At 34.7% G+C, this 27,654-nt stretch overlaps 1 protein-coding gene across 3 annotated transcripts in view; it reads left to right on the forward strand.

The window, feature by feature from the left end:
• NEGR1 (neuronal growth regulator 1) overlaps positions 1-27,654 on the forward strand; it is an 804,818-nt gene that overhangs the window by 465,943 nt on the left and 311,221 nt on the right. For all 3 annotated transcript variants that reach the window (XM_026497808.4, XM_057310558.1, XM_048220720.2), the window contains exon 3: positions 1,774-1,899. In XM_026497808.4, the coding sequence (XP_026353593.1) occupies positions 1,774-1,899 (126 nt within the window). The remainder of the gene's footprint in view (positions 1-1,773; positions 1,900-27,654) is intronic.

Raw genomic sequence — 27,654 nt, forward strand, 5'->3', positions numbered from 1 at the left:
TCTGTTCTGTTTCAGTTAAGCTAAAAAGAGTCTTCTATTTAGAATGGTTTGTATTTATTTATTTATTTATTTATTTATTTATTTATTTATTTATTTTTGCCTGGAAATAGCTCACTGAAGAATTTAATGATAATATGTTTTAAATGCCAATTAAAGAATGTCATTTAGAAACAGTTACAATGGTATATTACTTAGAAATAAGCTTTTGTTTCAATTCTAGCAACAGTTACATGTAACTGAATACTTTATATTTACAAGCAAATCATTCTAGGGTTTTTTGTCGCAAAGTTTTGGTTTCATCGAAAAATCAAAGATGATTTTCAAAGTCTAGATGATTTAATTTATCCTTGTAACAAATTGTAACTACCTTTTTAAAAATAACTATGAATGCATATCTCTTGCATACAGGAAGCCTAAGAATGGAACAATTAAAAGAATTCTGGTAAAAGACATATTTTTCTAAAAATTATGATATCTAATTGTCATTTATTAGTTTCAACCTGGAACTTTAACATACTGTAATTTGTATAGAGTAAACTAAAACTTACGGCAAAGCCAATCTTACACGCTAACAAATTGATGAAGTGATGAAAGCATGGAAAAAGGGCAGTAGTGAAATTAAATTCAAAAACCATGTATGCATTTTAAGTCATCTAATAATAATATCTAATACTGATGCCAGGGACTTTTCTAAGTTCTTTAAAATATCCTGGCTTATTTAATCCTCACAGTAGCTATATGGGGTTGGTGCTGTAATTGTCTCCAGCTTTCACATGAAGACACTGAGCCTGAGATATATACGTACCTTGCCCTGGATAGCACAGCTAGTAGAGAATCCAGGATTCATATCCATGCCATTTGAGGATGAAGTGAGACTGTTTGATATTTGAGGGAATATGGACATTTTAATTGAAAGTTCATTTAGAGATCTTGCTATCCAGCCTTCCCAAAGTGCATTCCATGGTCACTAGTTTTATCAAATGCTTTTGAATAAAAGCTTCCATATTCTAGTACATCAGAAACAAAACAAAAAACAAAAACAAATATCATATAAACTTGTCCCCTTCACTCTTGGAGATTTACAGTAAGCGTGACAGAGTTTCTAAAAAATCCCAGAGTGAAGAGATCTGTTTTCACAGTGGTTTCCTGCCATCACTGACAAGAAAACTCTTAATGAAGACACCTTTCAAGGCTTAGGAGATGAGTCCGTTCAAATATAAATAGTTAGAAAGTCCAGCCCTACTATCTGGCAGATAGAAAACTGAGGTTGCAAATGCCCTTGTAACTCTGAAATCATACCTCCTAATCCTACACATGTTTGACCTCACTGAGCTCTTAAAACAGCATGTAGGCATAACTGTTCTACTCTTTTAAGTTTCTTCCAGATTTCCATTTTTATTAAATCATCTCCACAAGAAAACCATCATTTAATGAAGATACATAGATGGAACAGAGTGGCTACATTCTAGTTGACTTATTATAAGCATGAACAATAAAATTTTAATTTAAGTAATATTCAGATTTTTGGTTATTAAACATTCCATTTATCTTGAAGTACTTAGTATCTAAACATTAGAGAAAAATAAAACCAACCAATGAGCAGAAAACTCTAGGAAAGTCCTGAGGATCTCGAGAATCTTTTGAGTGGTGACCATGAGCCGTGAGTACATTTCACCACTACAGCCTTATTGTATAATATCATGAAGTTGATCGTATGTAGTTCAACAGAAGTTTTATGTGTTTTTCTGACCACTACATGTTTTGTCATTTCAGTTCCTCCGAAGATATATGACATCTCAAGTGATATGACCATCAATGAAGGAACCAATGTCACCCTTACTTGCTTGGCCACTGGGAAACCAGAGCCTTCCATTTCTTGGCGGCACATCTCCCCATCAGGTAAAGCAGAGATATATCAGTGTTGTTTGTGCTGCTGTTCAGTATTTTCCTGTAACCTCACTTGTTCAGAACCTAAGAGTCTACTTATATTTTTTACATGTTTCTCATGAGGTAAGCGGGATGCTTATTTTTATACTTAATCTTTATAACTGAAGGCACTGTAGTTCACAAAAGTTAAATAAATGAACAGTTTCTGTCAGAGCCCAGAATAGAATCTATGTCTCTTAGTCAAGGTTATTTTCATTTTAGTATACTGGATAATCACAAATCAATAGACAAAAAGCATTTGAGGAAATATCACAAGAGAAATATCTTCATTTAAATGTGTAAGGCTTTTATTCCATCGTCATTCACATGTTAATAGGCCAGCATGAACTGCTAAGGTAATCAAGAGAGAATGAAATTATACAAATTACGGGGTTGCGAGCTCTAATTTCAAAATGCAGTTCAGAATCAAGGATTTGGCAGTTAGAATTAAATTTTAACTGATGAGGGACCTACAAACCCAAGACTTTAAGTTACTTGTACAAGATCACATAGCTAGGTGACATGAAAGGATATACCATTTTTAAGGGCTTCTCATGGTTCCGCCACAGTGCGCATGCTCCTAAAGAGATTACGTCAACTTTAGGAAGTTGGGGATAATCATCCTCAAAACAAGACTTTTCACAGCCACTCTTCACAGAATCACCACTTTGTGTCAGGTTGAAATATTTGAACTCTCTAGCTTTGACTTGTACCCTGGAAGTAACAGTGTTCCTTTTAATGAATAGGATCCCACATCTTTCCAGTAAGTGAAATTTGACTTTGTTTTGTAGTTTTGGTGGAAACAGCTCTAACAAGGCTAGTGTGATGAAATTGCTTTTAAAGAAATCAGAAAGACACCCTTTATGTAGGTGTAGAAAGAGTACAATTTCCACATCCTTTTTATCTGCTAATGGTTTCTTTAATATCACTTATCCTTAAGCGTCTTTCAGTTTCCTCATTTATGCAGGAGGTCTAATGATACTTCCATCACATGCTAAGTATTGCTATTAATGTGAGAAAAAAATCAATATAACAGCAGTATACACTTATATAGTATGCATTATGGCCCCTATAATATTGCTGAAGCATGAGTGGGCTCTTGACTGCCAATACTTCCCTCCTTAGAGCAGCTACGGGATCGTAAAACCAGGATATGAGCACTGAATTTGTGGCAGGACTCTCCGCGAGGTCTAAGGGAGACAAGGACTCGCTTGGGATACCCCTGCTTTTATCTCAAGGTCCTTATACATCAGTTCAGCCAATCCTGCAAATCTCAGGGCCTCAGTTACCCTCACCTCGTTGTCTGCTTTCCAAAAATCGAATAATAAAAATCCCTAGCTATTGTGAGACTCAAAAAAGATAATAAGCGTAAATGCGCTTTAAAAAGTATAAGGTGATATGCAAATATATGGCTGATTCTTAATCATCTTTCCAGGGATTTAAATCTGATATGGCAATATAATTTTTGTAAGAATGAAGCACATAATCTCCATCTTCATATAATTTAAGATGAATATTTTGGACTGAACTCTCCTGCTTTGCAGTGCTTATTATGCATATTCTTCTTTTTTAAGTGCTTGGATACATTTTGGTTTAATTAAATAGCGTGAATGTTGGTTAGTGAAGTTATTAGAATAATGATAATGGATAACATCATGAAGCTGAAAGAAGACAGATTGGGTTTATAAGTTAAACTGTGCATGGATTTATTTTTCTGATCCTGCCATACAGAGCAAATGAGTAAAATTAGCATAAATATTAACTGTTATCCAATGAATAGCTAGACATGGCTGATATATTTATAAATGCTTCCAATAATTTCAAATTATAATTTGTTAATGATCTGTATTCAAATGCAGAGCCCTGTGGAGTTTCTGCTTTAAGTAACATGTCTGATAATTCTATTAAATTTCTTCCATTTACATGTTTATATTTGAAAGCCACATTATAAATTTCATTGATCTGTCTATATTTTACCTAAAAAATAGCCACATTTTGCCGTACTCTCGTCTTTTGCTGTATCACAAAAGAAAATGTGGCTCAAAATAGTGGTCACCAAATGAACAGTAGAGAGTGTTAGAAACGAATCCAGATATACTCCCTGTCGGTACTAGAAATAATGGCTAGTTTTTGTACATGTGCGATTTGTTTAGATTTTTTCTTAACCAGTACTTTTGTGAATTTTTGCTGACTCATTCATGGTCTATATCAGTTTTAAAAATAAATTAAAAAATGTCTGGTCGCAGGATGATAGCCCCACAGAGCTTCTCCCTAATCCACAAAAAAAAATTAGGTTGTGGGTTCAAGGATACCACAAACATGGTCTGAACTAACTGGAGGTGTCTCTCTACTTGCTAGTTCAAACCACTTAGCGTACCTTCTGCAAAAACATCTTTCTTGAGAAGTTTCTGGATATATTAGCTTCCTTAGAGTTTACCTATGCTGATGATTTCTTTCTTTTTGTATTTTCTATTCTGTATTTAGGAATTAATTTCAAATTCATGTAAAAATTGGTAGAGAAATAATACAAACTCTGTCCTACATCCTTCACTCGGTTTTGTCCATCATTTTTCCCATTTGCTTCAACATTTGCTGTGTGTAGAGTATGTGGAAATTTATATATTTTTTCATTGCATCATTTGAGAACAATCTGCATATATCGTGCCCTTTTCTTCCTAATTATGTCAGTGTGCATTTCTGAAGAATAAGGACATTCTTTTATATATAACCACAGTGCCTTTTTCAGCTTGTTTGCATTTAACATAGGTATCATACTTTTGCCCCATTACTATTCATATGCCAATTTTGTCAATTGATGGAACAGCGTCCTCTATAGTTTTTCCCCCGCCCCCATCTCGTACAACATCTAAGTATCCTATATGGTTGTCACATCACTTTCCTCGTCTTTATTCTAGGGTCTAATTCCTTGGTCTTTCTTGTCATTTCCAAACATTGATATTTTCAACAATGCGTATGCCACCCCCACTTTTCTTAATAGAATGTTTCTCATTTGGGGTTTGACTCATGTTTCCTCATGATTAGCTTCTGGTTATGCCCATCTGGGACTAAATAAGTGAAGTTGTAGACCTCTCAGGGGATGATACCCAGAGGCACAGGATATCCGTCTGTCCCCCATTTGTGATGTTAATTTTGATTACCTAATCAAGGTGTCTGGTTTCTGCATTGTATAGCTCCTTTTGTTTTTTCCTTTCCCATGCTACCAATAAGCAATAGGGAGAGATTTTAAAAACATTAAATGCAAATGTCTGTTACTTGTTAACCTTCCCTCAGATTTTGCATTATCAGTGATTCTTTTGTGAACTAATCTTTACTCTGATGATTGCAAAGTGATGATTTTTCTAGCTTGAGCAATCCTACTTTTACCAGTTAGCACGAGGCATTCTGGTATAAACAACAACCTTTCTTTCTTTCTTTCTTTCTTTCTTTCTTTCTTTCTTTCTTTCTTTCTTTTTCTTTCTTTCTCTTTCTATATTTATTGTGGCACAAGCTCATGGATTCCCAACTTTTTAAACCTGTCTATAATTCATATTGTCTTTAGTTATTTTGATGCTCAAATTTGTTCTTATTTGGTGAGTAGAAGTCACTTGATTCTGATTCCTGTGTCCTTGTGATATGATCCCATTGGTTTTTTTTGTTGTTGTTGTTGTTTTAGCCTTTCGTACTTTCTGGCATGACAAAATATGCCAGCTTCATCTTGTATTTTAGCTGCCCTATCTCTGGAATCAACCATTTTACATTACTTCAGTGATTGGATACTGTTTACTTGCGGTTATGATAATCATACATTGGTTTAAAATATATAACTCTGTCGATCTACTTTATAGTAAAATTATCAGAAACTCAGACATCTAGACTACTTTCTATGATATCCTGTTAATGAAAAGAACTTAAATAATTTTATGCAAAGGATTAATCCTATTTTGTTTGTTTTATCTAACAGCAATCCTGGAAATAGGGCCTGTGACCTACAGAGGGTGATTTTAGAATTAGTAGTAAAAAATATTTATAGCAAGCAAAATATAAGGAGGCAGTTTTTCTATCCTGAGAATTTAGATAAGTTCATACATCTGTATTTACAAAAGATACTACTCTTTTACCTAATCTATGACTGATTTCATATATACTTAGAAAATTTTCAAGGTTATCTCAAAATTCATACTATAAGGTACATGATTCCCTTCATTCCTACCGGTAATTTCTTTTTTTTTTTTTTTCTTTTGTTACTTCTTATCCCTTTATTGCAATTACCAGTTCTTTTTTTTTTTTTTTTGGCCTGTTCTATTTTATTTTTTTTAATAATAATTTTTTTTTCATTATATTATGTTAGTCACCATACAGTACATCCCTAGTTTTTGATGTAAACCTACCGGTAATTTCTTAGGCATTAGATGGTGCCAGTGTAGTACAGCGATTAAGATTATGAACTTTATATCAGTCAGAATTTGGTGTGAGACCCAGAGATTCATCTTATAAACTGTAAGATCTTAGACAAAATTGTTAACTTCTTTAAATTTTAAATATAAAATAGTGATACTAATTGTCCCCATTTCAGAATTGTTATGAGTATTAAATGGAATAGTATAGAGCTTTGAACAGAATCCATGACTTACAGTAAATATCCCGTAATAGTAGCTATTAATTTACTACTGATATGTATTTAAAATTTTGATCAAATGGAATCTCAAACCTTGTTTCTAAAATTGAAGGGCTTACTTGCAACTGTTGAATGCAATTCATAGCTGCTCTCAAATGAGGGTATCATAAAGCTAAAAGCAACTTAAAACTTCTAGAGAACATTGACAAATTTATACAAGGCATCTGATTTTGAATATCTTTATATTCAAAATAAAGTTCTTAATCATATATCATTGCATTAATAAATCTAAACCAGTCAGGGAAAAAAATAGGAAAATCTAACCGATAAGTTTTAAAATAATAGATTACAAAAAAAATTACCAAAAAAAATACAAAATATAATAATAATAGATTAGAGACAGATAACAAATATGGAGGCATTTTGAAAGCCTCTATGAAATTTCCACTTATTATTCATTGCTGCTTGTCTTAATCTTTGCTTTCTAGTTCATTTTTATACCTTGATAATCTGGAATCCCCAGACATGTTCTCACTCTACTCTGCTGGTGTTTATCAGCTGGCAAAGATATTCTTTTGGATCGGGAGCTAAAATATGATCATAAACACTGGGTTGTATGTCTTAAACCCCTTTTTGTCTAATTTACATAGGCTTAGTTCTGTTTGATGGAATATATCACCCTAATTATCCATAGAAGTTAAGGCTCTTGCCTAACTCAACATAAAGACTGTTCAGTTATGTCCCTTTGTGCTGGTATGTTCTGGATTCCATTCATCCCTTCCCATTTGTAGTTCCTTATTCCATTAAATATCCCCTCTCTCCCTGCATCTTCAACCTCTTTCCCTCTATTGACTCCATCCTGTCCACAAACTCAAATTATTCTTTTCTGACATCAATCCCTTGACACTTTTGTTTGTATCAACAATTATTGAGCCTTTTTAAAGGAGACCACAAACAAGTGGTCAGAGATATAGGAATAAAACCAAAAAACATGATTTCAAAGAGACCAAAAGAGGAAGAGTTTTTCTGGAACAGTGAGTGGTAAACAATGTCAGTCAGGTCAAGTAAGATAAGACCCAAGCAGTTACTTTTAGGTTAGGTAGTTTGGTGACCATTGTGGCAATTCAGTGACATAATGGACCAGAAACCCAGTTGTGGAGAATTAAAGAGCAAATAAATGACGAATTTTGACATTGCAATAAAACTATGCATTCAGTTAGTCAAAGCAGAAATTTGGTTTCTCTACTTTTATGCATGTTATTTCTTCTATTAGGAATATTTTTTCTCCCTTGATACTAATGACAAACTCCTACTCATCCTTCAACTTTTTACAAAATTGTTCCTGAGCAACCCAGGAACAAGTGGGTGCTTCTTCTTCCATAGTTGCATAGCCCCTTGTACCACCATTTGTGTGGACCTAATTCTCTAAATTGTAGTCCTTGGTCATATTTGTCTATGGCCTCAGGGAACAGGGAATTCCTTCTGCCCAGAAACTGTTCATCTTTGTAATCCTTGGCTTAGCATAGGGCCTGGTACAAAGTAGGGTGGCCATAAATATTGCAGACTTAATGGATGCTGCCATCTGTCCTTGCTTCCCACATAGTTAGAACTAGAAATTAAAATTTAAAGTGATAACAGGGTAATGACACAAGGAAGTATTTCTTTTCTTATATCCCCCCACGCCTTCCCCCTGATATAGAGACACACATACCCTTAAATATAAATCAGCCTTTTGTTTTCCTTATAGTCTTAGTATGGCTGCACCTTTATGATATTGTGATTTACCATAAGAAATATACATTTGGCCTTTGTCCCACTTCTTGCACAGAGCTCCTAAAACCCTTGGAATTTCCTGTGATGAAACCAGCAAAGGTATCTTTTGTTATGTTCAAGAGGCGACTTTGGAGACACAGCAAAGGATGGGACTGGAGTTGCCAGGAGAACCAACCATGAGAACACAGAGTTGGGATTTTTAATCTCACCCACCCAGACCACGGGGGAAGATAGAGGGGCTAGAGGTTGAATCATCCACCAATGGCCAGTGAATCAATCAATTGTGTGTATGTAATGAAGCCTCCATAAAGCCCCAAAAAGACAGAGTTCAGAGAGCTTCTGTGTTGGTAAACAAGTAGAGATTTGGGGAGAGTGGCACACTCTGAGAGGGCATTGAAGCTCCTCACCCTTTCCTCATACTTTGCCCCATCCATCTCTTCCATCCGGCTGTTCCTGAGTTATAGCCTTTTAAAATAAATCGGTAATCTAGTAAGTAAAATATTTCTCTGAGTTCTCTGAGCTGTTCTAGCAAATTAATTGAACCCAAGGAGGGGATTGTTAGAACCTCTAATCTATAGCCAGTTGATCACAAGCATAGGTGACAACCTAGACTTGCTCCTGGCATCTGAAATAAGGGAGGAGGGCAGTCTTGTGGAACTGAGCTTTTAACCAGTGCAATCCGATGCTATCTCTATGTAGTGTCAGAACTGAGTTGAATTGTAGGACACCCAGCTGGTGTTGGACAGTTGCTTATTGATATGGGAAACTCCCCCACCACATTAATTGGGTTCTGAATCTTAACCACATTAACATATAAAGAGCAGCTTGCATGAAAGTAACTTTAGCTGGCAGGGTTCCACTAATATTTATCCATTACTGTCTATATACAAAGTGGAATGTACTTGCACATACCTGTCCCATTTAAGCCTCAAAACTAAACTGTGAAGTGGATATTATTATCCTCATTGTATAAATTAACATGGCACTCAAGAGTATTTACATAAATTACCCCAAACAAACATGATTTTTTTTTTTTTTTTACTTTTTACTTTGAAAATGTTATAAGCTCATAGGAAGTTACAAAGTTAGTAGAGAGAGCTTCCATGTATCTTTCACCCAATTTCTCTAATTGGTTGGTTACATCATATGTAACTGTAATCTGACACCAAAACAAATGGACATTAGTGCAATATATGCATATGGTTCTATATCATTTTTTAAAGATTTTGTTTATTTATTTTTGCGAGAGAGAGAGAAAGAGAGAACGAGCAGGGGGAGGGGAAGGGGAAGAGAGAGAAGCAGAGTCCCCACTGAACAGGGACCCCGATGCGGGACCCAATCCCAGGACCCTGGAATCATGCCCTGAGACTAAGGCAGCCGCTTAACTGACTAAGCCACCGAGGTGCCTGGTTCTATATCATTTTATCGTATGAGTTGATTCATGAAGCCACCACCACAATCAAGGTACAGAACTGTTCCCTCAGCACAAAGATTTATCTTATGCTAACCCTTTGAACTCACATCTATTCCTTCTCCATCTACCATCCCTAATCCCTGACAATCTGTTTCTAATCTCTTCTTCTCTATAATACTGTCATTAAAAGAATATATGTAAATAGAATTATCCAATGAGTGAGCATCTGACATTGGCCTTTTTACTCAACATAATACTCATGAGATTTATCCAAGTTTTAGCATCTATCAATACTTTGTTCCTTTTTATTGCTGAGTCATACCTAGTGATATGAATATACCACAATTTGTTTAACCATAAACATATTATAGCATATTTTCATTGTTTTTAATTTTTGGCTATAACAAATAAAGCTATTGTAAACAATTCTCTTTCTTTTTCTTTTCTATTCTTTTACTTTTATTATATTTTGTTATATTATATTTTAAGTGAGTTGTTTGTAGACAGCTTATAGATAAGACACTTTTAAAAAAAATCTACTCTGACAATCTCTATATTTTGCTTGGTGTATTTAGACCATTACATTTATTTTAATTAGTGATTTGTTAGGGCTTATGCTAGCATCTTATTTTTGTTGTTGTTTTCTATTTGTTCCTTCTAGTTTTCTCTGTTTTCTTTTTCCTGCCTTTGTATAGGTTACTTGCGCATTTTTTTTAATTACCCTTTGTTTTATCTGTAGTATTTTTGACTGTGTTTCTTTACATAGATTTACATCATATAAGCATAACTTATCCTATTCTACAGGAATCCACATTTTACTAGTTCCAGTGAAGTAAAGAAACTCTACCTCCATTTGTTCTCCTGCTTTTTTAGTATAATAATCTTGAGGGTTTTTTCTACATACATGAGAACTACCTCAGATAGTGGTATAGTTTTTGTTTCAACTGTGAAATGTGTATTAGAAAACTCAAGAAGGGAAGTATTTTGTATTTATCTATTCTTTTACTCCTACTCTTGTCTATTTAGAAAACTTTGTTCACATTCTTTTGTGGTAGGCCCACTGGAGACAAATTCTTTTACAGTAGTCTTCATCTGAGAATGTCTTGATTTTACCTTTTTTCTTGAGGACGTTTCTGCTTGGGTTGGAATACTGAGTTTAACAAAACATGCATTTATTTAACATTCAAGTAGCCTTAAAATGGTCATAAGGCAATATTTGGAAATCTTGTGGATTAAAGTGTAGAGCCTTTGAAAGCTAAAAAGCAGTGTTTTCCACGCTCCCCATAAGTATTGCTATAGACTGAGCCCAGCTATAAAATAAAAGCATAAACTGTGCATTAAGAGTATAATAGATATTGGCAAATTAAGAGATTTTAAGGATCCTGAGATTGCCAAATGAGAGCCATTTCAGGATGAACAAAGTCAGTATTCGTTAGGTCATGGGTTAGCAACCTAAGGCCTGTGGGCTAGCTGGCTTACTGTTTATTTCTGTAAATGAAGTTTTAATTGTTGTTGTTGTTGGAGCATAGCCATGCTCACAACTTTACATATAGCCCTATGACTGCTTTCTCATACTGTTGGGGTTAATGTAGAGCATGAAATCAGCCATAATAGCTGGCTTGCGAAAATGTTAACACACAGGCCGCTGAACGCAGAGAAGGTTTCGGAGAAGGGCTTAGGCTTTTGGAATGCCGAGGCCTATGTGACCACTCTGCCATGGGAATGCCACGGGGAGTTGCCTTCCCGAAACTTTCCTAGCCCAAACTCTGCCCTGTGATCTAAGAGATGTGGGCATTGTCCCTTAGGCTGTGTTTGGCCGAACTCCTAGACCACGCAGATTAGCGTATCGTATTGTCCCGTAAACAGATCCTCCTAATTTCAGTAAGACCCCTTGTCACACATCACGTGCTTGAGGAACAGTGATAAGGATTTGTGATTATCCTCAAGGACCAATAAAAGCGGGAGCAAAGAAGAGCAAAGGGTCTTCGTCTCTGAGTGTTGACCCCATTGCCTTCTCCTCTCTTTCACAGCAAAGTTTGGAGTAATCTTTCATCGGTTGGTCCAGGGATTGCTGGCTATTCCTGGTATCATACTGCAATATAGAGTTGAGTAGTAGAAACCATACAGCCCACAAAGCCTAAATAACTTACTGTCCATTCCTTTAAGAAAAAGTTTGCTGACCCCTGCCTTAGATTATTTTAAAAGAGGTTTAGTTTTTAAATTTTATTTCCTAGCTGTAAGACATACAGGCTTAGCACATTAAAACTTCTGTAAACTTTAAAGAGAGTTAAATGCAAACTTAAGACAGAAATATTAATTACTAATTATCAGAAAAAATAAAAAACTGTAAAAAATGGAAATTATTAATTAAAATCCATGTATACCATTCAATCTATTGTTTAAAATAATTCTGAAAATAATTTGAGTCGATATAGGTACAAACGAAAAGGTATTACTTTCTATTAGTGCTCTTGATTCTGTTGTTATTTCCCTTTTGTGAAAGTAAGTCTTCTTTGAAACACTTGAGTGCTGGCCCAACACCAGTGGTGAGACGATGAAGAGGCTGTGTGAGTGATCCTTGCAAGCTGGCAGCCTGTCACCCAAACATTGTAATTCTTTAGGAGTCTTTTTTCAGGTTTGCAATCCTGACACTGCACTTTACTCTTTAATGTTAGGAAGAAAAATTTAGTAAAACCAGCAATTTATGCTGATGACATTTCAACAATACCAGATCTTCAGATTACAAGCTGTGGTTCTAGTTCCATTGTAGAGTTGCACTCTATGTGGAGCTTTTGTGAATTTCCATAATGGCTTTACATAATGGATAATTATATAATGAATGAATCTACATAATGATGGCAAGTTAAACTTTTACCATAAGATTGCACACCAATAATTTATATATGCAGTTAAAAGTGCCTCTTTGTTCTGAGAGTTTTCTTTATAATTTTAACTTTCATTTGTTTCCAGAGTCCTCTCTACTTCTGTTTAGTTAGCAGTGGGCTATGAAGAATTACTTGTATTCAGAACTGTTAATGCCTCCTATTTGAATTCAGAAAGCAAGAAAATTTTCATTATTTTAAGATATATATAAAGTTAAACAATGAGTCTGACGATACGATGAATCAATATAAAAAATAATCCACTATTCTCAGAGGAAAGTGCTTACCCCTATAAAACAGAAAACAGGAACCCATCAAGCTTTTCAAAGCATTTTATAAAAGATCTTTTCTTTCTTATGAAACTTGATTTTCTGAAGGAGATGGGCATTAGAAAAAAAAAAAAAATATATATATATATATACATCTAGATTATGTCTCCTCTTGGTAGACTGAATTTGGGAATGATGGTTTATAGATATGTTTACATATATTTCTAAAATCTATTTTTTTGAAATTTAAGTATAATTAACATACGGTGTTATGTTAGTTTCAGATGTACAATACAGTGATTCAGCAATTCTATACATGACTCAGTGCTCATCATGATAAGTGTACTTTTAATCCCCTTCACCTATTTCACCCATCTGAGTTCCCTACCCACCTCCACTCTGATAACCATCAGTGTGTTCTCTATAGTTAAGAGGCAGTTATTTTGTTTGTCTCTTTGTTTTTCTGTTTGTTTCTTAAATTCCACATGGGAATGAAATGATACAGTATTTGTCTTTCTCTGACTTATTTCACTTAGCATTTTGCCCTCTCGATCCATCCATGTTGAGGCAAATGGCAAGATTGCATCCTGTCAGGCTGTTTATATTTTAGGAATTAGATTTTTCTAGAGTATTTTTTCAGAGTGATTTCAATGTCACATTACATGTACTGGGGAAAGGTATTACATAAATGTTTACATTTAAACAAGTTAGGGGGTTGTTTATAATCTTGTTTATAATCTTAGAAGATGCAGCTTTTAATTTGGTTGTAACCAGCTAATTCATGCTAAGATGAGACTCCATGGATAAAAATTTCACCCATAATATTGAAATAGATCTTATAAGGATCCAGAAAGGTTACCAGTATAAAATAAATGTATAAAATAAGCCCAGCTACCACTTAGGTTAAGTATTATTTACTGAGCACTTGGTATGCCTGGGCACTGTCCTAATATATGTTAGGTTAACATGTGCTAACTAGTTTACATGCAAAGTTTTATAACTTCATGTACCACAATCATGAGGAAAAGAGCATGGTGTTCATTTGAACCCAGGTTGTACTAATCATTTGAACCCCAGTTGTCAGTGAAGATGCAACTTGGTTTAATTTCCCATAACTGTAAGGTCACGTCCATCAAGACTATATTTGTACACAAACAAGCCCTACTGGAACGTAAGTGCTGTTTCTAATGTATTACTAAAGTATATGTAAGAAAAAGAAAATATGTTAATAATGATTTTTTTTTAAATCAAGACCCTGAGTATCTTTGACGGTTATAGACATGAGCATGTGGTTGGCTTGAAATAAATTATTAGAGGAGTTATGATTTCCAGTGTAAAAGAATACTCTATTCATTTTTCTTCACTCAAAATTAATATATTGCTATTGAAATTTAATTATACCCCACCTTGTTCTAAAATTATTTTTTCTTGATTAACTTGACCATAATTAGAAATAATCATCACTACTGGAAAATTAAAATGATTTTAGTAATCTTGGATTATAGAGCAATAAAACTATGATAAACACTTTTTATTCTCTATCTCTTTATGACCCATGATTCAGGCAATATGTCTACATAGGAGGCACTCAATAAATATCTGTAAAAGGATATAATATTTTAGCATACTATAAATTCTTTGTGATTAATAAATTTATATTTGCTGATTAATGTCTTAAAATTAATGACTAATAACTATTTTCCTTATAACCTTTGTGCATAGATCATTCCCCAAAGAAGTTATAGAAAAAGTTAATAACATTTTTATAATTATCAGACTCCTGTTAAACAAGGCACTATAGCATAGTGCTAAAAAAGACATGGTTAGTACTTGTTTACAATTGGTAGTACTTGGTTAGCATAGTGCTAAAACAGGACTTGGTTTCAAATCCCTATTCTTCCACTCACTGCATGTATTATACTGAGCAAATTTCTTAAGCTCTCTGTGCCTCATTTTCTTCTCTGCAAAATGGAGATAATAGTATTAATAATAATAATAATAATAATAATATCATCACAGGGCTGTGATCTAAAGGAGATGTTACAGATAAAGAGTTTAAAAGAATACTCAGGCAAAATTAAGAACTCCCAATTCTTATCTACTACTATTAAAATTTCTTTTACAGTTCATCTTCAGATAAAAGTTGTTTGAGGACAGATAATAAAAGATGGCAATGATAAATAGCAATAAATACAGTGTTCTTATGAGATAAAAATCAGATAAATGCAATATAATGATTGCATTTCTAAACTTGTGAGATGTCATTTTGTATTTAGTTGTTTCTATATCAAAGACCTAAGAGGGATTGCTTTACTGACTAACTACCACAATGACTTCTAGAAACAAAAGTTTTGAATAACATATTCAGATTTTCAGGGGCACCTGGGTGGCACAGCGGTTAAGCGTCTGCCTTCGGCTCAGGGCGTGATCCCGGCGATCTGGGATCGAGCCCCACATCAGGCTCTTCTGCTATGGGCCTGCTTCTTCCTCTCCCACTCCCCCTGCTTGTGTTCCCTCTCTCGCTGGCTGTCTCTGTCTCTGTCAAATAAATAAAAAATCTTTAAAAAAAAAAAAAAAAAAAAAAACATATTCAGATTTTCGTAAGTGTTGGGTAGGCCATGAGAGGAGAGGACAGGAAACACTCTGTATTGGAGGAGAAATACACTTGTTTTCTTTAGTTTTATACTTTACTATAGGAAAAAAAATCTATAAAAATAAAGAACAAAAGTCTTTCAGATATTTATACATTCCTAAGAAGTTGCCCCTCACCATAAAAGAGCAAGTCTTTCTGTGACTTCTGCATGATTCCTAACCTAAACAAAGCCAAGGTAAAGGATAGAAAGAATACTCTGACCAGGAGACCAGGACTTACGGTGCGCTATTTTTCTGTTTATTATTATTATTATTATTACTACTAATAATAAATTCCCTAACCCTAGTTTATTGTGCAACCCAATTTCAGACTGTTAAAATTTCCAAAAATTTTATGGAATATTTTCTATCAAAAGACACTACTTTCATTCTCTATGAAAATGTTACAAAAGTAATTCTGTCCTAAGGGAAGAGGTTCAGCATTCATGAAATGTCTCCTAGTATAATACATAATGAAAATGTCTTCTGAAATGTTGAGAGACTAATTTTGCCAGACTGACAAAAGAGGCCAAATGCAACATTTATTGCATATACACTTTGTGTGTAAACTTTGCCTGAGAGACTAAAAAACTAGAATTATTGTGTATTTTTGTCGAACCAAGGCTATGTTTCATTGTAATCTTCAGAAATCTACAAAGTATATGCTTACATAAATTTACAAATTAATAATAAATCATACTAAAGTCTTAAAAACTTGTCTTTAAAATATACAGGATTTTAAAAAAATAAAAAATAAATAAAATATATAGGATTATGGAATTCATTAAAATGACTTTTTTATTTAGTTTTTTTTTCCACCTTCATTGTAAGCCGATTTTTAAAAATGTTTCCTTTTGCATTAGGTTTGAATTTAATCCAGTAGCAGCTGTATTGTTTCTGGACAGTGCTGCAGCTCTGAAGATGTATTATACCCATGCATCATCATAGCATTGTCATTCTGAGGATATATTAGTGTAATACATCTTCAGAGCCCTCAAATGAGAAGCTGTCTGGAAGGAATGGGGTGAGGAGCAAATTCAATTCAATTACAGGACAAAAGAACCGGCTGAAGAGAAGGCGAGAACTCTCAAAGCAAGATTCTCAGTGGAGTTGATTACAACTAGGTATTTCATGGAAGTATATTCCATTTTTCCTTTTGTGACATGACAAGGAATAATTATGTATTTTGAACACACATCTTTAAAGATAAAATGGCTTCTCAACTCTGTGTTTGACTCAGTAGAAGCCCAGTGGCTTTTTGTGAGGCATTTAATTGATTTTTGAGAAAGTTGTATAAACATTAGTATTCATTTGATATAATAAACCTAAAGTATACAATCAACTTACAGATTGGTTTATTAAAATGCAATAAGTATAAAGGAATGTTTGCCTTTAAAATAAAGTCTTAGTTGACACTTTTTAGATATTCGGACATAAGAGAGATGGCAGCTGACTCAAAAGTGATCAACAGGCAAGAAACTAGAAAACCAATGACTTTTTAGCCAGCTCTTGGCTGTTCCCACTGGGTCAGGTTGTCTGGAGTGATCAATAAGTCTTATTGCTAGGGTAAATTTTTGTGGATAGCTCTTCTATGTTAAAAAGCAGAGAGATTCTTAATTTTGTCATAGTACGAATACATTCCATGTTCCAAGTGTTCAGTCTGGCTTATGTGTTTTGCAAAAACAGATTGCTTATATAACTGTCATTATATAATGGTTATATTATCAATATATATTTTACATTTATTTTCTTAAAAAAATCATCTGTTGAATACTTACATGTCAGACAATTGGCTAAACGTTGAGTACGCATATGTAAGAGGGAAAAATACCGCTACTGCCTTCAAAGAGTTTACAGTCTTGATGAAGACACAGGTGAAGAGGGATAATTACACATTAATTGAAGACCATGAGAAGGTCATAATGACTACAAATACCACAAGAAGGTATCTTTGAGAATTTATCTTTTAAACTAAGCCTTGAAATTGTAGGAAAGAAGACTGTTGCGTGAGGCAGTGCTGTGTGTTCTGTGTAGAAAGAACAGCATTTGCAAATCGTTGCACCAGGAGAGAAGTTGGTGTGTTTTCTACAGCTGGAGGTAGCAGGCCTGGAACAAGCCGGAAAAAGGGGAAGAGAATAGCGTCAGGTGAGGTTGCAGAAGGTTAGCTGGGGGTAGTCAGATCAACCCAAGACTGTAGGCCATGTAAGAAAATGGGTTTTTGTTGTTATTGTTTTGCATTTGTTTGTTTTCTAAATGCAAAGGGAAGCCACGAGAGCATGGGAGTGACATGATTTTATTTCAATGTGCAAAAGATATTTTTCATACTGGGTAGAGTATGAGTTGCAGGGAGCCTGAAGCAGAAGCAGAGAACCATTCAGGAGACCACTGTAGTCGTCGCAATGAGGGATGTTGCTGCCTTTAACAAGGGTGTTGATGGTGGATGGAGAGATGTGGCTGAATCCTGAGTTATGCAGGTAAAACCAAAAGACTGAGATGGGAGATGGGGAATGCCTTTTACTTTTCCAGCTTCATCAGCTTGGAGAATGGGCATGTTTTTAACTGATATGAGGCAAACCCGGCGAGAAACAGATTTTTAAGAAAGATCAAGATTTTTCTTTTGGCCATGCTAAGTTATAAAGCATAGTAGACATCCAAATGGGAATGTCAGTGCATAATTGGCTACATGAGGCGTGATCTCATGGAAGAGGCCAGGACAAGAAGTGAGACCTGGGGTCATGAATGTGAGTCTTTCCTCAGAAGACAAAGTAGATAGACAGAGAAGGTCCACGACCAATGTCTGAGGATTTGGGAGAAAAGAGAGCAAAAGTAAAAGCAGTAGTTGCTAGTATGACAGGTGAAGACTGAGGAGAATAAATTGTGAATTTTAAAATAATTTAAATTAAAAGTAAATTCATAGCACAGAGAGGAGATTGTTTTAATAATTAGGAAAAAAGCTTAATGAGCTGAAATGTAGTAAGAGGTAGAATAAGTTACATACAGAAAAGTGTCTTTTGTGTTTGGCAAAAAGAGATCAATTTTGACCTTGATAAAAGCCGTTTTGTGACACTGTGGAAACTGGGCCAGACTGGGTGGGTTAAGGAGGGAGTGCAGGTGGGGGTGGTGACTGAGTGGAGAACCTTGTCTCTTTCAAGAAATTTTGTGGTGATAGGGAGAAGAGATCTGGGATGTTTGGACTGCGTGTAAGGTTCAAAAGAGGAATGCTTTTTTTAAGAGAAAGAACTAATATAACAGATCCAGTATACCTATAAGCTGGCTTCAACAATGATCAATACATGGCGAACTTTGTTCGTCCATGCTGTCTTTCCCAACTTAAAGGAGGATTTCTTCTTTTTTTATTTCACAACATGTTCATGTTAAGAGACCATAGTAGTACCATACAATAGTAATTGCAGAACATTTAAACCCCAATGGATCATAAAACAAAACAGAAATAGTAGCAATTATAAAAATAATATCCCCTTCTATTTTATGTTTTATTCTTAAACCCACTATGTAGAGGGTTCTGTTTGACCACTAGAGAGTGCACAAGGAGCTGGGGGCGGGGGGCGCTCAAGAGTGTATTGTGTGCTGCTCACAAGCTGCCTGTCCTCAGCTCTGTCGTTGGCACCTTCCCGTCACTTAGAGGGACACAAAGTTTCTCAATTCCAGCTCTTTCAAGAAAGCCACTGTTCTCCTCTTTTTTGATAACATGCTCTGTCTCTTAGTTCTGTTTCATTGCTTTGCCCTGAAATTGTGTGTGCTTTATGCCCAATTCATCACCCCAGGTGTCTGCTGCCCTGCCTGGCACCAGCCTGGAAATGTCACCTGGCAGTTTATTGCTCAAAGGAATCACAATCCTTTCCCTTTCCTTGTGGTCTGTAACAGTAGGTGCAGTCTTCGAAAAAGTCAGCCTTTCTCTTCCCAGGTGTTCTCTTGCTCTGCAGCCATCACATATTGCCAACTGTTCCTATCGCCGTTCTAAAATGTTACAGAACATATGTTGGATCCACAGAGTTAAATCAGGAAGAAGGAAGAGAGTGAATTGGTGTAGTTTCTAGATAGGGAAAAAAATGCTTCTATCTACACACCTGTTGAATCTGATTTATACGGTAATAGGTATACTAACTCACTCTGATTAAGGATAACACTCAGTAAACACAATTTGAGCTTATATGCCAAAAAAGAAACTTTTTATATGATATGTTCCATGAGTCTGTTAGACTCTGAACTTTGTATTAGATCTCTCAAATGTGGCTTCTGTGATACATTGAATCCATGTCATCCAAGACTGTAATCTAAAGGGGTTAAAGTGGAATTAACATTCTGATTTAGGTAGTTTGGTAATGGAATTAGAACTCAACCTTTACTTGGCTTCAGTATGCAAATTTATCCTCTCTAGGATGTCTTCCTACAGATGGTGGGGTAATCAGATGTAAGGGGGTTGAGTAGAATATGATTTCTCCAAACCCCACTAAAGCAAAGAAGGACACATGTTGAGCTTGTTAAGGCCCTGACATAATCATCTTTAATCATGATGTCTAGACTAAACATCAAACATGTCTGGACTAAGATACGCAATTCCGATAGTTGTTCAGCATCAGTTTTCTTATACACCACCTTCCAATTTCATTATTTTGAAATTATTCTTTCATTTATATCTCCAAAACATTCACAAACCTGAAATCTACCCATGAAAGGAGATATGGACCTACTAAATATAGAGTAGCAGTCTATCCTCAGAATACAGAGAAGGGTGTGTCTATAATGACTAGAAAATCAGGGGAGGAATCTTGTTAACAGTCCACAGGCAGAAGACAGTGTCCATATCACTGATTCCTTATCGTGAATGAAGGGAAGGGCAGGATGTAGTTCTATGATTGCTAATAGAGATGTATATATTTCATTCTGGAAGTATTCAGACATGGGCAAAAGACTCCTGAGATTTAGCAAACCCACTGACTACGACCCACTTTTGAGGATTCATGTGGGTACAGATAATACCATCTTTTATCTCTGCTAGGGAATAAGATCCACAAGAGTCAAATCCACTCTCTATCCGGATCATTGTGCTTGCAATATGATAGGTGCCTAAAAATATTTTTCAAAAATATTAGTAAAACCTAAAATATATTTTTGGTGACTTTGGGAAGTGATTTGATCTCTTCTTCTATTAACACCGGAGATGCTAATGATGTCAACAGTACATTTTTGTGGGCACTTATTATTTACCAGGCAGTTTATATTTATTTTGTTAATTAAACTTCAGAAAAGTCCCTATATTGTAGGTGCTGTTTGTTATTTGCATATTTGAGCTGAAGAAACTGGAACTCAGCATTTAGTAATTTTGCCAAGGACTACAGCTAATATGTTTTAGGGTTAGAATTTATACTCAATTTTGAATGACCCCAAAGCGCGAGCTATTAACCATCACTAAAAGTAGGATCTAGGATGTAAAGTCGGGCTATGTACAGGTGCTAATAGTAGAATTAGAATTTCTGGTTCATGTGTTTACTACTATAGAATAATGTTTATCTCAAAATGGCCAAGGTTTTCGGGAACCATCCAACAAAGAAAGGTATCATAAAATAGATTTGATACTCAATTGATTAGATAATAAACTCCCTATTACTGAGATAATAATAAAGACTGCAGAATTTCTAATCAGAAATGCTACCTAAATGAACTCTGACACTTATGAAAGTGAGAGGGTGCACTAATGATTAATACCCTGTATTTTATTATAGACCAGTGTATTAAGGTTCTCCAGAGAAACAGAATCAATAGTGAGAGATATATAATCAACTAGCTACTTTTACATAGCATTGTGTTTTATTCTAAATGCATGTCATTTTCTTATTTTGCATTAACATATTTTTATAAAACAAATGTGAGACCAAATGGCAAAATTTTGTTTAATGTATATGTAAAAATATATATCATATATTCATTAAAATTATAAAATTTTGTTTAATATGTGTGTGAATATATACATTTTATTTTTTATTTATTTTATTTATTTAAGTTTTTATTTTAATTCTAGTTAACATACAGTGTTATATTAGTTTCAGGTGTACAACATACTGATTCAACAATTCCGTACAACACCCAGTGCTCATCATGACAAGTGCACTCCTTAAGCCCCATCACCTATCCCCCCACCCCTCTCCCCTCTGATAACCACCAGTTTGTTCTCTCTGTCTCTTGATTTCTCTCTCCCCTTTGCTCATTTGTTTTGTTTCTTAAATTCCACATATGAGTAAAATCATATGGTATTTGTCTTTCTCTGACTGACTTACTGAGCTTAGCTTAATAGTCTCTAGCTCCATTCATGTTGTTGCAAATGGCAAGATTTTATTCTTTTTATGGCTGAATAATATTCCATTGTGTATATATATACCACTTCTTCTTTATCCATTCATCAATGAGTGGACACTTGGGCTGCTTCTGTATCTTGGCTATTGTAAATAATGCTGCTATAAACATCTGGGGTCTGTGTATCCCTTTGAATTAGTGTGTTTGTGTTCTTTGGGTAAATACCTAACTGTGCTATAGATATATCATAGGGTAGTTCTATTTTTAACTTTTTGAGGAACCACCATGCTGTTTTCCACAGTGGCCGCACAGTTTGCATTCCCACCAACAGTGCACAGGGGTTCCTTTTTCTCCACATCCTCGCCAACACCTGTTGTTTCTTGTGTTGTTGACTTTAGTCATTCTCACAGGTGTGAGGTGATAGCTCATTGTAGTTGTGAGTTGCATTTCCCTGATGGTAAGTGATGATGAACATCTTGTCATTCGTCTGTTGGCTAGACATACATTTTTAAATGAAATAATGGTGAGGCCAAATGGCAAAATTTTATTTTATATATATGCACATAAAACGCAATTTTGCCATTTGGTCTCACTATCATTCCATTAAAAAATGTGTTAATGCAAAAAAATAAATAAAGAAGACCAAGCATACATTCAGAATGAAAGGCCGTTCTCAGTAAAAATAGATAGTTGATAATCTTACATTAGATTCCCCTCTTTATCAGTTTGTCTATCTTTCTAGTCAGTAAAACCAAAGCTATAATTTCCTGTAGATCAGGGATCAACAAACTACAACCTATGGAACAGATTCCTTCTGCTGTCTGTTTTTGTAAGTAAAGTTTTATTGGAACACAGCCACACCCATTTATTTATGAATTGTCTATGGCTTCTTTCGTGTTGCAACAGCAGAGCGAGTAGCTGCAACAGAGAACCTTTGGCCTGCAAATCTGAAAACATCTACCATGTGGTCCTTTATGGACAAAGTTTACTGACCCTTGCTGTAGATAATAAAAAGATCCTATCTCAAGTATTTCCTTTGCAGTGTTACACTGTATATGGACTACTGCTTTATCTTTACAAGGTCAGTAACATTTGATTTCATGGTTACTTCTTAGACATTATGTGATTCCAATAGAGGACTATTTCTACATTTTGTCTTCAACTAATTCTTCAAGTATATTCATTTTTTTCTTTATTCTGCCACGTTTCAGTCAACCAGTGAACCAGATGACCACTAAATTTTTCTCAAATTCTCAGAGTTTAAAATTTCACATTCTCATGTTGTTATAGTGTTATTTTCACACAATTTCCTCCATATCTATGCCAAGAAATTTTTATTACAGAATTTGGAAGGGATATATCCTTGTCTGCATTGTTCTGTTGACAGAGAAAATGTGTCTCTCGACTTCTCTCCAGGAAGAATGCCGCTCTGAGCCAATTTATGTGGCCACGTTTGAGTGAGGCAGGATTTTTTTCTTGGAAGAAGGAGCTGATAGCTGGCACGTTCGCCCAGGAGGCCCGTGGGCCTTCATTGAGTGACAGCCACAGAAGCAGCTCTAGGCTGAATATCTCCCGCCTAGGAAGATAAAAGTTGCTGTTTGATCAACATCCAATGGGTAGAGAAAACACAAGAAACAAACAGTGGGGGGAAAAAGTTGTCAAGTAAAATCAATAAGGCCTCTGTCTGGGATTTGGGAAGTCAAACAATGGGAAAATGTGTGATTTAATAGTATTGATCTTCAGAGACATCCTCAGGAGAGCCTCTTATGCCCTTCACAGGGATTTGTTGTGTTAAATGATCATTCACTGTTCCAGGAGTCAAATACATTTCTTGATGTGTTCAAATTATACTACAATAAGTACCATCTCTGCACTTTAGAAGTGAAATAAGTAAACTCTGCAAATAAATTTGAAATGGCAGATTAAAATAACAGATCGTGGGGTGCTCATTACTGACCTTATCTAAGAGTTCATCTCTTTTTAAAGAGGAGATAAAACCTGAAATCACTGAATTTTTCAATCACAATGAATATTAGTTTGTGTTGGAAGAGGCAGGCTAAAGAGAAAACAAAAACAACAAAACAAACAAGTGAGAGATAAACACCAAATGTTTTACTATATTCTCATTTGATAGTATAGCTTTCCTAGACCAAGGTAGCATGGCTATGAAAAGAGGAAAAGTCATAAATTTAAGCTTTGCCACCTTACTGTGGGATCTTAGGCAAGGACCTTAACTTCTTAAGAACACAATTTTGTCACCCCTAAAATGAAGGTTTAAGAGAATCCCTAAGATATTTTCTGTTCCAAAGTTCTTTAATTCAGTGAACCTAGTCATAAGCTAAGTTCCATAGATGGGGCATATAACATTCCATCTCATTACATTGTCCTAAAATACAGATACATGAAATTTGCATGCATGAGCACACATATACAGGGTCATAATCTGACTATTAAAAAAAAAACCAAAAAACCAAGACAAAACCTTTGAGATACAATCAAACCAAAGCTTCTTAACAAAATATGAAAGACAAAAATGAAGCTATAGACATGCTTTCTGGGGAAACAAATAGCAGCTCAGTAAAAAAAAATAAAGTCTGAGCTAACTGGCACACAGGGCAAAATCAATGATGGCATCTGTCAAGCTTGTCTAAAAAAATTGAGCAAAACATTTGATCTGGAGAAACTGATTTTTTGTGAACTTTGATAAGAATTTCTGCATGTGTTTGTAGTGTCTATAAATATAGGACACTAAACTCAACAGGACTCTAATGACTGTTTTTAAATTAATCTTTGGTTAATATTAAAAATAAGTAACTATTTGAGAAGGTGAAAGTGTTACGGTCCCAGTGTGTTACTTCACAGTGTTCTGATTTAGCAGAGAGACAGCATTGAAATGCTAGAGGAGAAAATGATCAACACAACCGATTTTGCACAAGAACTGTTCTTCAGAAAATTTAAAAGTGAGGTTGCAACCATCTGATTGGATTCTATGAAATGGAGCTGGAGCTGAGGCAGAAACTTTCTTCCCAGGAAGAGAGACAGCCACACTAGGGTGAAGAGGCTGACCTAGTCCAAGGACAGGAAATACGAATACACACTTGGCCCCAGGTGGCAGTCAAAGATAAGGTGTCAGAGATAAGAGTTTGAAAGTATGAATAGCTATCCTCTTGTTAGTATTTATATCATGGCAGATACTATGCTAAGTGCTTTGGTATGCTATATTATGTATTCTTGTAACAATGCAAAGACCTGCCATTATTATCATGTGTGTTTTACTCACAAAGAAACCAGGTTTATGTAAGTTAAATAAAAATACTAAATTAAAAGATACCATTGCTGTATAGTTAGCCTGTACAAACTAACATTGAAATAATATCACATTCAGTATCTGTTCAAGATGAAATTAGCCAAATGGTGATTCAGTGAATATGTGATCTCTCCACAATAGTGATAAGATGGAAAACTGTTCTTTAATTGTCTTCCTCCATATTGCATCAGATTCCATTCTGGATGCTGTTATTTTGAATAAGTGTTTTGTTACTTTGGGGTCATATAAGTATATTTTGGTAGCACATAGTGAAAGCATCCATCTTATTTTAACTTAACAAAACTCTAGTTAGTTTCCTGAAAAACAATAATATTATGATCTTGTTGTAATATTTACCGTGAACTCTTTTTCTAGTTTGCTTCCATTCTCCCTGTGCAATCTTTTGATTCTATTTTCATCAGATAATTTTCTTTGATCAGTCTCAATGTTTTGTTTTGTTTTGTTTTGTTTTTTCTCCTCTGGTGTGAATCATAAGAAGCATATTATCGTCCTTTATAGAACTTAGTCCCTCCGTGTATTAGAGCTTCAGAGAGCTGTTCGTTTTTCATACCAAAATAAAATTGTATTTGTTTAATTTCATTTGTTTTAAATTATGCCATCATGTAAGAACTAAATGGTCCCTAGGTAATTTTTTTCCCTAAAGTGATGATAATTTTTTTAAAGGCAGAAGATGCATTTCATTGGTATTAGTCAAGTAAAAACTAATAAACCCACTCAAATAGATAAACATACAAAACCAAAAGCATAGCCTTTGAACTTTTCGTCTATTTTTTTTTTTCAGGACACAGATAAATAAGTCATTGATAAGGTCTCAGTATACCATCATATTTCTCTCTTTATCTGGAGACTAGCATTGGTTTGAAACATAACAAAAGATAGTTTACTTTTAATTAAAAGAAGAACAGTGAAGATATATATCCTCAATAAGTAAATGCAAGACTGCTTATATTTTTCATTAGGAATGAGCTTCCCATTTATCCATAGGAGAAATGTGTTATAAACCATCATAATCAATTATCAAGAAACTTATAAAACTGACATTGGAAAGAAGGACTCTCCTTAAACAGCTAATTATACACTGTCACTCATTCTGGAAAGTGAATAAGGAAATTGGAAAGGGCACTGGACTGGGAGTCGAAAGAATAGTTTTCTCTCAAAGTTCTGCTACTGTGACTTGTGTCATTAAATAAGATGTTTAGCTTTTTTGGAATTTAATTTTTTCAGAATGAATTTTAATTTTTTTCAGAATAAGGAAAGTTACATTTGTCCAACTTGATTATTTTAATGACAAGGTGAAATAATCAGCATGAAAGCGTTTGAAAATCAGAAGTCCTAAGATATTAGCAGACTTATTGGGTCCTATAAAATTGGATTTGAAGGGTTGTGAATGGTAGGAAGTAGTTTCAGTTTTCCCAATTCTCTTTTTTTTCCCCCTAAAACTTTATAATCTAGATTTCACTAATAAAACTTAAATGTAAAAAGCCAAGGTGAAGGTTGAGGTATGTAGATAGGATAGAATTAAAGATAATATTGTAAAAATGAGAAATCAATCCATCCCACCTCTTCTGTTAAATGGTTCTATTATTACATAAAGATGATGAAAGAAATTTTTCCTGGGCTGCTCTTCTCACTCAGAAGCAACATTAAGTGATTTCGACATTTATTTTTATATGTTTTAATATTGATTCTATGTGCTATGTTGAGCTGGATTTAATGGAAGAAAGTTGGCTGACTGATCTGCCTATCTAAGGTATCTCATCCCTTCTTGTAAATATCAATAGAGGAAATACCTCATCTTGTTTTTTTCTTTCTTAATGAGATTTATATGCCTTACTTCAGAACAGCTCTCTTCAAGTGTGTCTATTTGTCACTAAGTCAATTGCTCCTTTATATGATAAAAAGCTGATGTATTTTACTACTCACTAGAGGAAATAGTCTTAAGGAAGATAGCCTCCCTCCTACACTCAATTTAATTGTCATTTGAAAGCCAGTAATGCAAAAGAATCATTTACGCTAGCTATATCCTTTATTTTCGGAAGAGGGTTGGAAACTTTAGTGACCCTTAGAATCAGATAAGCTTTTTACATAATTGAGACAACCAATATTCCATTGTTAATGGCTAATACCCAGGCTGACTGAAAGGCATTTTAGAGAGGGAATCTGCCATGAAATTAAAAGGGGAATGGAACTGCAGAAAATATCCATGAATTTCATTTTGGAAAATTTAGAAATATGTAAATATATGTAGATAGACAGATAGATAGATAGATAGATAGATAAATAGATATAGATAGATATAGATATACACACACATATGTACACACTTACATGTATATATATGTGTATGTGTGTGTATAGATAGATAGATAGATAGATAGATAGATTTTTTTTTTTTTTTTCCGGATAAGGTGAGATACTGTGTGAGTCTTGTGACCGAAGTGGTGGAACAGAGAACATACATTAAGGAAAATTGATTTATCTGTAAATTTGAAAGTTAACTCCCA

The sequence above is a fragment of the Ursus arctos genome, unplaced genomic scaffold, assembly GCF_023065955.2.
Source record: "Ursus arctos isolate Adak ecotype North America unplaced genomic scaffold, UrsArc2.0 scaffold_12, whole genome shotgun sequence".
NCBI lineage: Eukaryota > Metazoa > Chordata > Mammalia > Carnivora > Ursidae > Ursus > Ursus arctos.